This window comes from Populus euphratica, unplaced genomic scaffold (assembly GCF_000495115.2).
Source record: "Populus euphratica unplaced genomic scaffold, PopEup_1.0 scaffold31.1, whole genome shotgun sequence".
Classification (NCBI taxonomy): domain Eukaryota; kingdom Viridiplantae; phylum Streptophyta; class Magnoliopsida; order Malpighiales; family Salicaceae; genus Populus; species Populus euphratica.
The window spans coordinates 2,344,002-2,360,721 of NW_011499850.1; the positions used below are offsets into that span (position 1 = coordinate 2,344,002).

Consider the following 16,720-nt stretch of genomic DNA (forward strand, 5'->3'; position numbering starts at 1 on the left):
AGTCTCCGCTTATCTCAATTGGAACTCGGCAACCACACAACCAATAAGATACAGCCACGTAAGTATCCTCAAATTATAACAATATTTTCATGAGGTTCCTTACTCACAAAGGTTCTCCTTTTCTTTCCGAAAAAGAAACCAAAAAATACTTATATTTTTAACTTATCCCATAAGCCAAAAAAGGATATAAATAATTTTTGAATCTTAATTATTTTTGGATCTTAATTATTTAAATGCTTTTTTGACCTTGAATGGTTACAAAATTTTAATTTCTAAAATATTTTAAAAAACTTTCAGCTGACATTTATATTTATATTTAAATAAAACATTTAAATTTTCCTTATGATTTTCTGATTCTTTTTTACAATCCAAGTTTATATTATATTTTTCATGCTATGTCAAAAATATAGTTTTAACAATCTTATCAATAATACAGTACATAAATACATAAGAAGAAAATCACAATATAATATAACATTTGCAAATCTGGTCATCATCACAATTTAATTCAATTTATAATAATTTAAATCAAAAACTACAAAACTACTACAAGTATATCATTTTATTATTAAAATCACTTTCAAAAACAATTTTAACGAATCAACTTATAACTGCTTTGTACTCAATTATAGTTTTAACCATATACATTTTATCCATATAGCCACAACTAAATGATTTTCCTAAATCAATTTTTTTCAAACCATAATTCAAAAGATGAGCACGGTATCAAACACACCCTAAATTTCTGACCGAGGTCCAGGAACCCAAATTCTACGAAATTTTTGGTAAACCTAGAGGCCACTGTTTGATACCAGCAATGTTTCCAAAAACAGAAAATATACTGTTACTGCTATCCTTGATTGAATCAAGTGGCCTACCAATCGCCAAGACAGTGAGCTACAAAAGCACGAACAAGATGAAATGTTTTATGGCATTCGCTGCCTATCTTTTAAGTCAGAAGGAAAATAAAAATTGTTGAGCAAATGCCAGTGGGCAAAATTCTCTTTCAAAACTTTTCTAGCCTCTCGAATACAAGGGCTAAAAACATTTGGATGTCTAACCTCTCACGTGAAGATTCTTCATGAGAGACATTTGAGTCTTGAAAATGTCAAATAGCCAGTGTGACCCCTGGCATCAGCACATGGCCTAGCCTTGATTGTAGGAGAACTTGAGCTGTCCTGCACAGTGCTTCCTTCACTTGACCGTTGTCTCCGCTTGCACGGAGGAGACCCAACAGAAAGACCTTCATTGCCCTGGCAACTATCCATTTTCCCTTCGTGAACTTCAAATGTCCGAAGGAGAACCTCAAATGTCCTTATATCTATATGCCAAAAAATACACATTAGTGTACCGAAATAGATGCTGGATGCGCTTATAATAAACTGCTTGACCAGAACAAATATACAGAAAAACTTTTATCATGCAAACACTGCAAAGAGAGGGCAGAGAAATACCCTATATAGACTACAGAAATTTTAACAAATAAAATGTGTTTTTCTGAAGAATTGATGAACCCCTGACAGTATGAGAAATCAAATTTAGAACGGTTCCATCTTATTGGATGCTAGACTCTCTTTTTATAGGTACAAAGCCAAAGAGGTTCAGATAACAATACTATAGATTTACCTCTAAAGTTCGATTTTAGAGCTTCACATGTGCGTTGTACTTGCTCAATGCAAGGTGAAAAGGAGCACAAAGTCCCATCTTGTTTCAACATTTTCCCAGCTGACAGAATGGCCAGCCATGGTTGGGGTAGGTCCAGAAATACAGAATCAGCCAACCCAGAATACTCATCTGGAAATCCCTCGCCTTGGATATCTCTTACTCCCACTGTAACTACACTGCCTACTCCTGTGCTTTGAAAATCTTCTCTAAACAAATTAAAAAAATAAAAGCAAAGTTTTAATCTAATTACAATGATATCAAGTACAAAATCAACACAATGTTATTGCTGCCTCATTCTATATTTAAAGTTTGAATTGTTCACATGTTTGGACAAGTAATAAAAACAACCTAACATGAGTTGAGTTGAGACTTACTTGAAAGATGTAAGATGGAAAAAAAGGTAAGAGGCGTGTTTACCTGGCGGAGGCAGCCCTTTGTTGATGGAAATCAAAAGTATATACGTGTCCTGTAGGAGCTACAGCCCTAGCAAGAGAGGTGGTTAAAGATCCACTGCCAGTTCCAGACTCGAGCACCAAAGAACCAGGAACAATTTCCAAGTAGGTAATGAGAAAAGAAATATCAGCAATATACAGAATCTGAGTCCTGTGGCTTAAAACCAGAGTCCATAATTCAGGAGTTGGAGCTAATAAGTAAACAAAACCTCCTTTATTACTTAAAACCTTGGACCCAAAAGGCTTTCCAATCCAATCCGAATGTTTAAAAACACCAAAACGGTTTTGAAGCACTGATGTCTCACATACTTTCACTGCTTTCATTACATCTCTCTTCTCGTACACAATAACTAAATCTCCATCTTTAATTGATCCACAAAAGGATAACTTTTTTTTTCCATCACTACACAACATTTTCAATTTTTCAATAGCTCCAATTAAGCACCCCTGCCACAAAAAAAAATTTTAAAAATAGCATTAAAAAAAAAAACCCTGAACCATAACTAAATCTCACTAACCAAACCATGCATTAATTAATCATTAGTTACCTGTTAGTTAAAATATGATGCTAATCGCTATATGTAAAGCAGCTACAATTGAGAGACAAATACAGATCAGCGTGTTCTATTTACAAGAAGATAAGGGTTTCACTTTGTCTCTTCTCCTCTCTATGACTCAATTCTTTTCCATCAATTCTAAGAGATGTGTTTTATAGAATAAACATGATCCTTAGGCTATTTATACTGGGTTCTGTTGCAGATGTTGTCCTGTTTATATCCTATCAAGAGATCGAGTTTTTTTTCGAAAGGTAGGTAATTTAAAAAAAAACTTCGATGGGGTATTCACACAACCTTTGGTGTACAGGCATTCTTATCATGAACTCTATAGGTGTAGTATTTAACTATAAATTTATAGAAAATACAAAACCTGTATACATTAATAATAAGACATAAAAGTCCTAAAGTCATTTTCATTCTCCTTCGCAGCTTTGCTGTGAGCTCTAATATTAGATTCAACTTCATTTAGTGTTACAGCTTGCTTCTTCTTTCCTTCTAGTAAGAAATTGTGACATGTCTTATATCACTGAAAACAAATAACCTGTAGTTATATTTATTTCTCTCACTTTTCTCGACAAAATACTTCCTCTCAAACTCTAGTTTGGGACATTAGGCTAAAAATATTAGACAACAACCTTTTTATTGTTTTTCCTTCATTTTCTTTTATATGGTTGATATTTTTCTCCATCATTTTGTTTATTTCTTGTAGTTAGGACATGATTTTTTCGGATATGATTCTAGATTTAAATGGGAATTTTATCTCTAGATCTAGGAGATTGGATCCTCTGAACAAATGTTTGGAGATTGTATCTGTTATTTAGATAGAATTGAATGTATTAGATGGTTAAAATCTACTACCATAGTGCCTGATGGTGTGATCCGTTCCCCATTGATTATAGTCCTTGCCCTCTAGAATCCACATTCCTTATAAATCACTTTCTGGTTTGCTTAAACCTAGCTGATTGGTTTTTACAAGCTGTCAATTTTGAGAATCCATTGCCTTTGATTATTTAAGAACTAAAATATACATTTAAGTCATAAATGACTAAACTAACTGGGCAAACTAGAATACATCATGGTGTTGTCAATAAATCTTGCTTTAGGGAATTGATTTCATACATGGCTGAAATAGTTGAAGTTTCTAGAGCTCTAAATTTCCGTCCAGAACTGAACATTATTGGGCTATATCCTATTTTAAAGTTACCTCCTCAAAAGGCATTAGGTGACTTAAAAAAGAGTTTGTAAAACCATTGTCCATGCCAATTAGGACGCTAATGGAGTGGCCGATTCCTTAGGGAATCACAAGGTGTCTAGATTAGAGGTTCTAGTGGTTTGGCTTAGATGGTCTTTGATAAAGCATTAATCTTTTTGCTCAAGAAACTAAGATTCCTAGCGAGCTGCTGTCCTGGGCTCAGAAGAATGAACTTTTGCTGCGCTATTTTGGATATCCTATCTATTGCCCTAGCGTCTCACCCTCTTATGATGTTGCTAACGTTGGTTTGAATTACTACTATGCTATCCACTTACTTATGGTATTGGTTTGTTGTTTTTTAAGCTATCAAGCTCTATTTAAGCTTATGGTGATCTGTTCCGGGCATGAAATGGTCTTGTTTCATGCTTTCTTTGGCTTCCTTTTCCAAATCTTTTATATCTTCTTCTTTTCAAGTGGCTTATTCTGCCTCTTTTAGCTATGAATGCGAATCCATTTAGGTTTATCAAAAGGACATAAAGGCATTAAATGACAGGAACTCACCTGTCAGATCAGCTGCGCCTTCTTCTTCTCCACCTCTGCCCACTTTGGTTGAGGAGATCGGCTCGAGGGAATGTTGCTGGCGCGGTGGCTGTCGGGGTCGTTTACGGTCTGGAAAAGCGGATGAATGGAGGGGTGGCGATGGAATGGCCGTTCGGATTTGGTTTTTCCGAAAAATTAAAATAAAAGGAGAAGGAGAAGGACAATAGGGGGGGATGGCGAGCTAGGGGCGTGGGGTTCCTGGTTCGGTTCGGCGGTCGTTGTGGTGCTTAGTTCAGTGGTTGTTGTGGCTGGCTGAGGTGGAGACGAGGGAGGGCTGACATGATGGTTATTTATGGGTCGGTGTAGGAGTGAGAGTTGCCGTGTTCCGGCGAGGTGCTGTTGATGGGGATTGGAGTTCAACCAGCGGTGGTGGGAAGTGAGGCTGGTCAGCTAGGGTAAGGAAAAGGGAAGGAGGGATGAAAAGAAAGAGTGAAAACAGAAGAGAAGAAGGAAAGCAAAGGGTTAAAAATTGGTTGTTTTTTTTAGGGCTTTGTCAAGAATGAAAAATAATTTTTTTATACGGGAATAATATAAAAAAATATAACATAAAATAAGATAATCATCTTAATATTTTATATTTCTAATAATTAAATTATAAAATATAAACTTTATTTTATTTAAATTAAAAATTATGATAAAAAATTTGTACATGTTAATTAAAAAAAGTCTCTTACATTATATTTATATTTAAAAAATTAATTTATGAAAATATTTTAAAAAAATTAATTTTTTCATTGTTAAAAAAACACTGTACAAAAAAATACAATATTATTAATCATTTAGTTTTTATTTTAAAAAAGATTAAAAACTTATAAAGAAAAACGATAAGGAATTTTAAAAATATGTTTTCTAAACTCAGCATAATATTTTAAAATTTTCAAAACTAGTTATTTTAGTCTTTCATAATTTAAAAATATTGCATTTTAACATTAAAAATGTGTTTTCTGTTTTTTTAATTAAAAGATAACCATTTCTGCTTTTTCCTATATCTTATGTATACTTTTGCAACTTCTTTTATTTTTGTGTGTGTTTTTTTAAGAATTAATGTTCCCACAAACTCCGCATAATACACACACACACACAAATAGCTCTCTCTCTCTCTCTCTCTCTCTCTCTCTCTCTCTATCTATCTATCTATCTATATATATATATATATATGTTTTAGAACTGAAATAGAACCTAAGGTAAGCTGTGGGAGCAAATGACCTAGCTCCTTTGCTGTATGATCTTGAGTAGCATCGAAAAAGAAACGGTGAAGAAAGCATTTCTTCTTCTCTAAAAAATATTTTGGTCTCCACTCATTTGCCCATAACCAATCAAGTAGTTGGTATATCGAAACACAACCCATTCTGCTATAAATGGAGATTTATTAAAATTTATTTTTTAAAAAAAATTAATGTAATAATATCAACAATAAATTTTAAAAAATTAAAAAAATAACTATAACAACCCTCTCTCAAATACTCGCCTTGAATTTATAAAAATACAAAACCATATCAAACTGGAAGATAGAACCATGACTGGGAGCAAAAACAAATGCCCCCTTGATTGAAGATCAAAAGATAGAGCCATTTTCACCATAAGCCTAAGAGGAAACAATAACCATTTCTGCTTTTTCCTATATCTTATGTATACTTTTGCAACTTCTTTTATTTTTGTGTGTGTTTTTTTAAGAATTAATGTTCCCACAAACTCCGCATAATATAGAACTAGAACCTAAGATAAGCTGTGGGAGCAAATGACCTAGCTCCTTTGCTGTATGATCTTGAGCAGCATCGAAAAAGAAACGGCCAAGAGAGCCTTTCTTCTCTATAAAATATTTTGGACTCCGCCCATTTGCCCATAACCAATGAAGTAGTTGGTATATCGAAACACAACCCATTCTGCCATAAATGGAGATTTATTAAAATTTATTTAAAAAAAAAATTAATGTAATAATATCAACAATATATTTTTAAAAGTTAAAAAATATTATTTTAATATATTTTTAAACAAAACAAACTTTAAAAAATAACTATAACAACCCTCTCAAATACTCCCCTTGAATTTCTGAAAATACAAAACCATATCAAAATAGAAAGATAGAACCATTGCCGGAGCAAAAACAAACGCCCCCTTGATTGAAGATCAAAAGATAGAACCATTTTCACCACAAGCCTAAGAGGAAAGAACATTAGAAATGCTTAACCAAGCCCACCCCTGAAACTTGGCTGCCCAATGATTAAAAGCTAAGAGTAGCCCAAGCATCTGTAGGCACCCAATAATACAACAGCTACATTCAACGCAGTGCTCTTTTGTTTTTTGTGACAGAAAGCAATGCAAGCCTTCTTGTCAAGGACTGCTGGATTGTGCATTTTTCTTTCCCTTGCTAGAAACTGCTTGGGTTATATCGATGGAAATGTATCCATTTTCAAAGAATAAGAGTTTTCGAAGAAAGGGGTTGCTAGTTATGGCTGATTTTGCGAGAGGGTTATCACACACTCTGTTTATAGACCCTCTGCTTATCCTTCTCTAGAAGCAACGACACAGCACTTGATATGGGCAGAAAAGGACTGGACAGCTTCTTCCTAACGCCTTAAACTGAAGGGGGACATCTTTCTATAACCAAAGAGGCTACAATTTCTCATCATTTCTGGTGTTTGCCCAGAAACATGGGCTAGAGCTTCATAGTTCTTATTAACATGGTGCACTCTGCTACCCATGCTGGATACCGAGCTCGCCCAAAGGAGTTAGAGCTTGGTGATCTCCCAAGGCCCGTGCTTTCTGAGCCTTCCACAAGAGTCCAAGGCCATTTCGACCCAAGGTCCTAAATGTTGTTTTTACTTCTTGACGGCCTCCAGAAAATCTTGATTAGTGTCATTAAAGTCGGTTTCATTTTACGGTTGATTGATTGCTATGCGAGATGTTCAATCCAGAACCTTGCTTAGTTAAGTGAAAAAAAAAAGAGTTGACATGGTTAAATTCAAAAAAATTAATGAACAAATTTAATTTAGTTAAAATTTAATTTAATTTTAAAAAATTAAAAATAATTTTAAACTCAGTTTAATTTTTTAGACAATCAATCAATACTGTCAGCACACCCAAATGGGTGCGTCTAGCTTTTGTTTATTACTTCACTAGAAGAAATACGTTCAAGGTCTCATGTCTCCACGTAGAACTGGAATTATAAGGGCACGGCAAAAAAAAATCATCAGAATGACAGTATAAATTGCTAAGCAGTATGCCTGAGAAATGAAATATGTCAACCATTATCAATAAACCGGCACGTATTTCCGACCATGCTGACGTATATGTCACCGAAGTGCAAATAACGGCGATGGTGGCTACGACTAGCTTGCCAAACCCTCTGCAATTTGATGAATTCTTATCTGTAGCCTGATACAGCCACCGGCAGTCCGAATTTGACGACTGGGCCTTCCCTTTTTTTCATTATCATTATTATTGGAGGTGGCGTTGAGATTTCTCCGTCTTTTTTCTCCCTTGAATGATTTTGACGCCAATTGATGTTAGAAAAAGCATGAACCAATCTTCTTCTGGAAAAAGACAAATGCAGAGATCAATCTTCACTGAAAGAAAAGTCAGCTGCGTAAAGTTGCATTAGCCTTGGTGGAGGTGTGTCACACTACCACTTTAGTTCCATATCATTTATTGGTGATTTTGTGGGTTGATTCAAAGAAGATCTAGGCTGATTTTTCATTAAATCAGAGAAGATATTTATATGATAGGATCTAATTAGCTCGGTAAAATCAAATTTAAAATCGACCAGATGAGTACCAAGAATTCTCTTAAGAAAAAAAAATAAAACATCCTCGTTCTAATAAAATAATTGACCTCCTCCTCTATTGATTGGATAACCCTCTAATTAACCCATAAACCTAATGTTTCATGTTGATTTTATATTTTATAGAGGATGTTTAAAATTATAGTAATTTTTATTTTTAAAAATTTATTTTTGACATCACATCAATAAAACACAAGAAAATTAATATAAAATAAAAAATTATTTAAAAAAAATACTTTTAGAATGCAAAAATAAATAGTTATGTAGTTTTATCTGCCATGTCATATTAAATAAAAATAAATTAATTAAAAAACTGTGTACGCAACATGTACTTTGGAACATTAGTAGCATTTTACTAGAAGCAGCCCTAGTATAAAAAAAAAAAAAAAAGGTGGAGGCACACGAATGTAGAATCGACAACTACCCTTATCCTTATCGACATCATCAATACAAAACCGCCGAGGCTGGTACATGCACATGTGCTGTGAACAGCCATGGAGGAAGAAGACAACATCCAAGCAAGGGCCTACTCTCTATCTTGGAAGCCCTAATGAACTACACTCTAAAATTCTCCTAGGGTGATCCATTTTCCACCATGGGCAGTACATTTTGTCTGTCGTCCAAACAGACACCAGTTCCTGAGTCAGCTACGCAGATATCTGACTCATCCCTTTTCTCTTCCTTCCATCTTCGGATTCTCAGTTTGATGGGAAAGTGCACAAGATTTCAAGGGATTGGGTGTGTGTTCTTGCAAGGATTAGTAAATATAATCTTCGCGAGAATCTTACATGCAAGATGGACCTACAGCTCCCAGCCATGCATTGTCATTACAGACTTTTTCTAGAGATGATTTTAATATATTGATTAAAAAAAACACTTTTTTCTCCGTGACAAACGCAGGAATGTAGAAGATAATGTTCAAGATGATTGGTGTGACTTTAAATTAGATTGCTAGAGGCTCTCCATGCTCTGTATTAATTTTATGAGAAGATGGATGCATATGGTCCCTAGCGCTGGCGTGACCCCTCACAGCTATAACCCATTCAATACGTGTCTTTTCAATCATGTGGGCCTGCTTTCGGTCTCCCCATTTTGAGTGTTTTTGTCTGTGAAAAGGCCCAGTGTGGGTGCCACCAACAATTGGAACAGATAAAGGGTTAAATCTTACCTCCTCGTCTCCAATTGTATGAGCAGGTTGTTTCCTCCTTTTCAAAGTATATATTCTCTCTCAAAGTTGAGCACCTAACCATTCCTTTTTCTTTTCTTTTCTTTTTTTCTCAACAATTTGGAATATCAAATTGTTTTCTGGAATTGTAGTTTATGACAGATATTCCATACAAATAATTTCTTTAAATTTCTTACAACCTCTCAATTTCTTGCATTATAGTTTGGAGATCATGATGGAGGGTTATTTGAGAATGTAATTATGATTGTTTTTTAAATTATATTTCATTAAAAAATATATTAAAATTTTAAAAAATATAATTCAGACTGTATTTTTGAAAAACACATGCTAAACCTAGAGACAAGTAGATTTACATTTTAATTTTGGGTGCAAATAAAGCTCTGACATTGTCAACCATCTTACATTTTCTTTCAGCAGACATCACTCATCATCATCCATCTCCTTATACCCTACGGCCCTTCTTCTTTAATCTGTAATTGATATTTTTCTCTCCCTGATTACGATTACAAGATAAAACCTCATCTGCAAGCAAGAAGACTTTTTTATAGCTAATGATTTATGCAGAGTGGGATTTCATTTCTTTGTTTGTTTGACCTCTTCTGGTACAAGTCTTGTGACAACGACAATTATCCAAAAAATCAGTAGCTGCCATTGCCTTCCTCCTTCCCCTGCACCCACCCCCACCTATCCTTTTCAAAACCTTATCTTCCCAGGAGCTGTTTTCGAGGCAGTCCTCCATGTGGTCTGCACTGTAGATTGATGGGCACGAGCGGTATCGTTCAAAGCTTTTTTTATCTTTCGAAATTTTGTTTTGAGAAGAGAAGGATCAGTTATAGAAAATCTTTGCACCCTAAAAGTCGAAGCGGTCTGTGTATATCTCGGAGGCGACAATGGGGGTTCATAGGAACGAGTCCCACTGTAATACCAGAGCAAAATAACCGGGTAATCTGAAATTGATTTAAAACTAATTAAAAAAACCGGTTTGAGAGATCAAACCAATAAAAACAGATTAGAAAACTTTTTAAAAAGTCGATCTAGTTCGGTTTTTGCATATAGACACCAAAAAAAACTATTTATATCGACATCTAAATTACAATTTTGTTCTTTAAAAAAAAAATAGAAAGCTTTGATTTTAAGGATAGTTTGATCTTTTCTGGTCATTCACCTGAATTATGGAGGAGTATTTTCATCTTTCCAATTTTTTTTGAACATTAAAACAACAGATTTACCCCTCAATAAAAAAAATTGTTAATCGTGTATTTTTTTTATTGTTTTACTAAATAAAAATAATAATTTATGCCCTTAGAATAGTGTAAAATTAAGGCATGTGTTTAGGGGTAATTTCATCTTTTTATATGAATTTTTTTTATTAATTCTGATAGTTTGAATTTTTTGCTCTTAATAATTAATTTTGTCCTAGCCTTAGATTTTGATTTTGTGGAGGATTTGGTATTTTCAAAAGATCAACCAACCATTAATGAAGGGTTATTTTCTTCTTTCCAACTTTTTTTTGAATTAAAACAACTTATTTACCACCACATTAAAAAAAAAAAAAACTAGTGGTCAAGTGTATTTGTCTTTCAGTTTTTTTACAAAACAGAAAATAACTTTTATGCCCTTTTGAATAGTAAAAAATTAAGACATGTAATTAGGAGAGATTTCATCTTTTCATATGGTTTTTTTAATTAATTTCATAATCATGACAAATAGTTTGAATGTTTTCCTTTTAATAATTAATTTTTAAATCAAAACACTGCAAAAATGTAGGCCTCATGTGTTAGCATATGAAAAATATATATGTTTTTAGAGTAAAGTGTGCAAATCAAATAACTTGATTTAATAAACAAATTTAGTCAACATATTAGGTTAGGTAGATATCTTATATTGTATGACCAGATAATTTGATTTATATTTATTTTTTAATTTTTTTAATTTTACATTTAGTTATTATTAACAATTGTTTTTATTTATTTACATAAAATTATCACTTTTATTTAATTGAATGTATTTATAGGTTTAACACACACAAAAACCATGCTTTTGAATACTAATTCACTAAATAATTTATGGGGTAAACCTTTACTTATTAAACATCATATTCATAATAGAATATCTTATAAAAAAATTAAAATGAAGTATGAAATGATATAAAATAAAATCTAAATTATTTTAAAGTGCGGGAGTATTTAACTTTTTATAAAGTTTTTTATCCTCCAAGAAAAAAATTAGAATCAAAGATTTTAAAATTTTTTTTGTTAGTTATGTACAAAATTCAAATGCTTATAAACTTTTAAATTTAAAAATTAATGTAATTACGAATATGTACATTTTGAATTCATCAAAAATAAATTCATAAATACTTTAAATATACAAAAATCAGATTTAAAAATAATGACTTTTAGCTCGAGTGAAAAACATAAAAATCTATAAATAATAGTTTTAGATGAACCTAAAAAACATCAAGTGGTTAGAGTGAAAAAACACATAGATAAAATTTTATTTATACTAACTATATTGTATTTTTAGTGAAAAGTAGTGAAAATACAATATTGTAAAGAACCCACGATCCTAAATGTTAAAAATGATCTAAAGACATTTCATTGAGCTGTGTTTTTTCAAGCAAGTTACTTTTGAGGTTAGATTTATGTTTAGTATATTATTTTTATATATTTTTAATTATTTTTATATATTGATATCATAATAAAAAATATTTTAATTTATTTTTAATTAAAAAATATATTTTTTAAATACAATGCATAATGTCCCCAGGACCAGAATTCACCTCACAGTTATTTAATATAGAATTGTTATTAATGTATCCCCCCAAAAAGAGAGATGTTCTTCAACGTTTTTCGTTTTTCTGTGATTTTAATTTGCACGAATTCTTCTGCAATTTTCAATTTTTTTTTAATCCTAAGTTAGTACATTATTTACATGAAATATACTGTCATTTTTTCTCCGTTTCCCCCCTCCATTTTCAAGCTTGCATTTCCTTTTTCTCCATTACATACTGTCATAGATTAGTGAATCTGCATTTTATGATAATTATTTAATTTAAATTTCTCCCATCAAGTGACCTAATAATATCACGTCATTTCCATTATTAATCACCCACTTCAATTTTATTATTATTATTATTATTATTATCACAAGTAATGTTCCCCAATCCAAGCAGAGAATAGGTCTGTCCTGTTGCAGTATAATTTCTCAAACTTTTAATTTCCAGCTCAAATATAAACACATCAATTTCCCGGCAAGTGAAAATGCACACCTGCAAATAAAAAAAATAAAAAAGAAAAAGCAAAGTTAACCCAAAATAAAAAAGACTTACCTCGACAAGAAACACAAACCACGTAAACGAATACGGTAAAACGGATGGATCATGGGCACAAAACAACACGGGCACAGCACAAAAACCCCTACACACGGAGTTTAACAGAAAACGTTAGACCAAACGGAAGAATCCACTCACAGCTGAGAAATTGACATGGCTGGATGACATCCACAAATTCTGATTAACGGATTACTTAGTTTAGTTAATTTGCAAGTTATATTAGAGTTAGTTATTTTGTTAATTTTTGTTGGTTAGAATTTTGAAGCCATTAAAAATGCCTTGATTTTGCAACTGAATAATATAGCTTTGATAACTATACATACTCAAAAGCCATGTGTTATGTATCTATATATTCAAAAAGTCCTGTCGTCGAATTCTGTTACGTCACCCGATTCCGATTAAAAAACTTCCGGTCCCGATTTCCACGCGCCACCACTGCAATCTGAGTCCAGTCCTCGTCGGGTGAGCAAGCAAATAAAAACTTGAAATGACCAACATACCCTTAGGACTCAGCTTTGGACATGACGGAGAGGCGGCTCGGTCGAGACTGGAATGCAGAACGCCGGCGTTGTTGGTGAGAAGACGGCCGGATCAAAGCGGCCAAGGCTCTTCTCACCAAATCACCTTCCACGCCGCCGATTCTCACTAGCGAATTGGTCATGGCAGATCTTCTCGCATTCAGCCGATTGTTGTTTGAAGAGTAATTACTTGATGAGGTAGAACTGCCTAACCCTATGCCTTTATGGCGACTACACCGGAAAGAGCCTGGATGTGTCGTCGGCGAACACATGCAAGTCTGTTTAGGAGTGCTCGGTTTTCTCACTACCTGATGGTGGTGGCTCCGAGAAGGATTGACGGTGGAGATTGAGCGGTTAGGAGAGACGGCATTTAAGCGGACGGATGAAGAAGGCGACGGCGTGGAGTGCCCGTACATGTTAACCCGTGTAGGCGATGCAGACCTGGTGAAGAAAGTTGATGAGCGAGACATGAAACTTGAACTTGAGTAAGCGAAGGGGGTGGAGGAGGTGGAAGATGACGGAGATCTGGAGAAGTGCTGGTGGAATCTACCGGATGGAGAGAGAGAGCGAATAACTGGACCGCTCGAGGTTCTTCTAGAAGATCCAGTGGCCATGGCCGCCATTTTGATGGTGGTGGTTCTATTCTTAGGGGTTTCAGTAAAGAGAGAAGAGGAGTAGATAGTAGGGGGTTGGAGAAAACTGTTTTTCTATCGAGTTTGGCAAACCTAACTTCACTCTAGCGACGTATTTATAGGGAAGGAAGGGGAGGAAGGGGGTGTTCGATATTTCGAGATATTTGGAGGGGTTTAGGATATTTTATTTTAGACCTTGCTTTAGACCCCTTACACATTTGATTATTTACATATAGAGAATAATGTTTTAGATTTCCTGTTTTATTATTTTAGGTCATTAAATATTAAAATTGTTATGGACAATTAATTTAGTGTTCATGTAGAGAAAAAATAATTTGGCCTTCTCTAACGCAAAATTAATTAAAAAAATCATATAAAATTTTATACAAACATATAGTGGTTGTTATTTTATCACATGAGATTGATTTTTTTTAAATTCATTTTAAAAATTCATATAGGATTAATTTATATTGTTATTTTATTCATTTTATACAAACAATTGATCTCTTTTATTTTATTATGGTATTTATTAATTCTTTTCAATGCATTGAAGGAAAAAAAACATTCAATCTCCATGTATTAGTTTAGAACGTTGAATTTGTTACTATATATAATAAAGTAATTAACAGGATTTTTTTCCCCTTTATATAGGACGTCCAGGGAAATTGAATTGGATTAATTCCCTGAATTAGATTATTCATTCCAAATCTTGTGAACAAAAACAAAGAAAGTAGAAGAACATGGCAGCATGCAAGCACAAACAACGATAAAAAAAAAAAAAAAAGTATACATAAAAGTAGAAAACCAATCGTCAGTGATTAGTTTTAAGAAAAGGGAAAGTACGGGGGCATGACTGCAAAAATAACTTGGTACGACTGGTAAGGGGTGCAGTGTTGAAAGCGAAGCCAGACCTAACCAGGACCTATGGTTGGGCTAGTAACCAATTTAGGACACGAGCAATCCAACTGGATCAAATGGTTTTCAAAGCAGAAACCGAACCAAATCTATGGGCTATTTTCTCTCTCCAAGTCTCCGAGGTAAAATAAAATAAAATAAATAACGATAAAGAGGAAAAGAAAGCAATGAATTTTGATCCGTTTCACTGACAATTCTTGGAAAGGCGCTGTCTCCTACTGTGATACTATCACACGCGCTTTACATTCCACGTTACCCTCACGTCTATCCGCTTGTATTCTTGTTTGACTTGTATTGTGGAGGTAAACAGTAAACAGTAAAAAGTAAATACGAATAGTTAGTTCACTTGTATTGAGGAGATAAACAGAAAGATTAGTCATCAAGATTGATTTACACTTACTCATATAATTTTTTTTCTTTTATTATTTTTTTTTTATTTTAATAGTGAAGCAATTTGTATTGTCGGGCTTATTCTAGTGTATGTTTGATGTTAGTTAGTTTTTATGATTGAATAAATTATTTTTTTACATAATCTAGTATAGTTTGACTATATTGTATCTAAAAGTTTTATTTAATTAAAAATTAATTATTATGATTTTAATTTATTCAATTATTACGTCAAAAGAGAGACTTCTAATATTATATAATTCAAAATACAGGCAATTCCACGGGCATCGTTAGCAGCCTGTTGTTTCATGGTAACAAATCCGTGGGCATTGTTGGACAATGGAGGCGTGTATGTCTCTAGAAGAAGCTCTGCACATGCTCCTTGATGATCTTAACTAGAGGAGGCAATAATTTTATTTGTTGTTCTTAGCTAACACAATAAATACATTTAAATGGTGAAGTTTGTAACTTGGAGCTGCGCCCACAGTCCAGGTTTTTAGCCGGTGAAGGTTACCGTTAAACTAGCCCCTTAAGAGTGTTCCTGCAGCAAGCCCACAGCATCATGAAATGATGTTTATCTAATCTCCACTAAGCACAGGATGAAAATTACAGCTAGCAAATGATAATAAGGCTTAATGCTTCAAATCTCTCCAACCAAATATATAATTATGGTTGGGGTCATGGTGAAGATTTGTCTCTATCTGGAAAGAACTTCTCACCAGCTAGCTAGATGTGGGTTAAATTTGCCCTATCTCAATTATTAAATTCCCGAGCCAACTACTACACATTCCCAATTCTTGTGCCTTTTTCTTTCTCCATTTGAATGGGAGGACTGTTGGTATTTTACTCCATGCTGCTATGCACTTGTTTTGGTTGTTTATATAAATAGTTAAGTAATTTTTTTAAAAAAATATTTTTATATTTTTAATAATTATATAAATTATTTTTTAATTAGTTGAGTTGATTACATCAGCTAATTCCAGCATAATTTAATTTTAAATTTAGAATAAACTAGAAACTGAGTCAAAAGTTTTTTTTTCTTTTAATTTCATAATTCTTTTCTTAATTTTATTATTATGTTTTTTTTTATTATTGGGTCAAGTTGTTTTCAGACTACGTCACGTTAAGATAATTCTTTTATAATTTAATTTTAATATTTAATTTCAAAAAATACTGTTTTTCAATTAACATCATATTAAAAATTATATAATCATAACTAATCATTTATTTAAAAAAGAAAGGTATTGCAACAATAACGAAGATTCCTTTGGTATTAAGATTAAAACATGATTTTCCACACCGTAAGATTATATATACTCAAACCCTATGAGTTCTTAAATAAGCAACGCATACAAAATTTCTCGACTGTTTTTTTAATTTCAATTATAAGTAACAATATGGCAACCCCATTGACACTAATAAATTAAAACTCAATAATGTCATCTTTGAGAATTAATTTTATAACACAAAACTGTACTTTCAAGCGATACAATTTCCCAAA

The 16,720-nt window shown here is 33.1% G+C and overlaps 2 protein-coding genes across 2 annotated transcripts; both read right to left on the bottom strand.

The window, feature by feature from the left end:
* Positions 1 to 755: 755 nt before the first annotated feature.
* LOC105121102 (S-adenosyl-L-methionine-dependent methyltransferases superfamily protein) lies at positions 756 to 4,932 on the bottom strand. The gene is made up of 4 exons (XM_011019620.1): positions 4,428 to 4,932; positions 2,083 to 2,564; positions 1,627 to 1,871; positions 756 to 1,321 (listed from the first exon to the last, which is right to left on the bottom strand). Exons 2-4 carry the CDS (start codon positions 2,529 to 2,531, stop codon positions 1,080 to 1,082), a joined length of 936 nt encoding a protein of 311 aa, XP_011017922.1. The 5' UTR covers positions 2,532 to 2,564; positions 4,428 to 4,932; the 3' UTR covers positions 756 to 1,079.
* Positions 4,933 to 13,024: 8,092 nt separating this feature from the next.
* Positions 13,025 to 14,023, bottom strand: LOC105121103 (uncharacterized). The gene has a single exon (XM_011019621.1). The coding sequence runs from the start codon at positions 13,906 to 13,908 to the stop codon at positions 13,270 to 13,272; it is 639 nt and encodes a 212-aa protein (XP_011017923.1). The 5' UTR covers positions 13,909 to 14,023; the 3' UTR covers positions 13,025 to 13,269.
* Between the last annotated feature and the right edge of the window lie 2,697 nt (positions 14,024 to 16,720).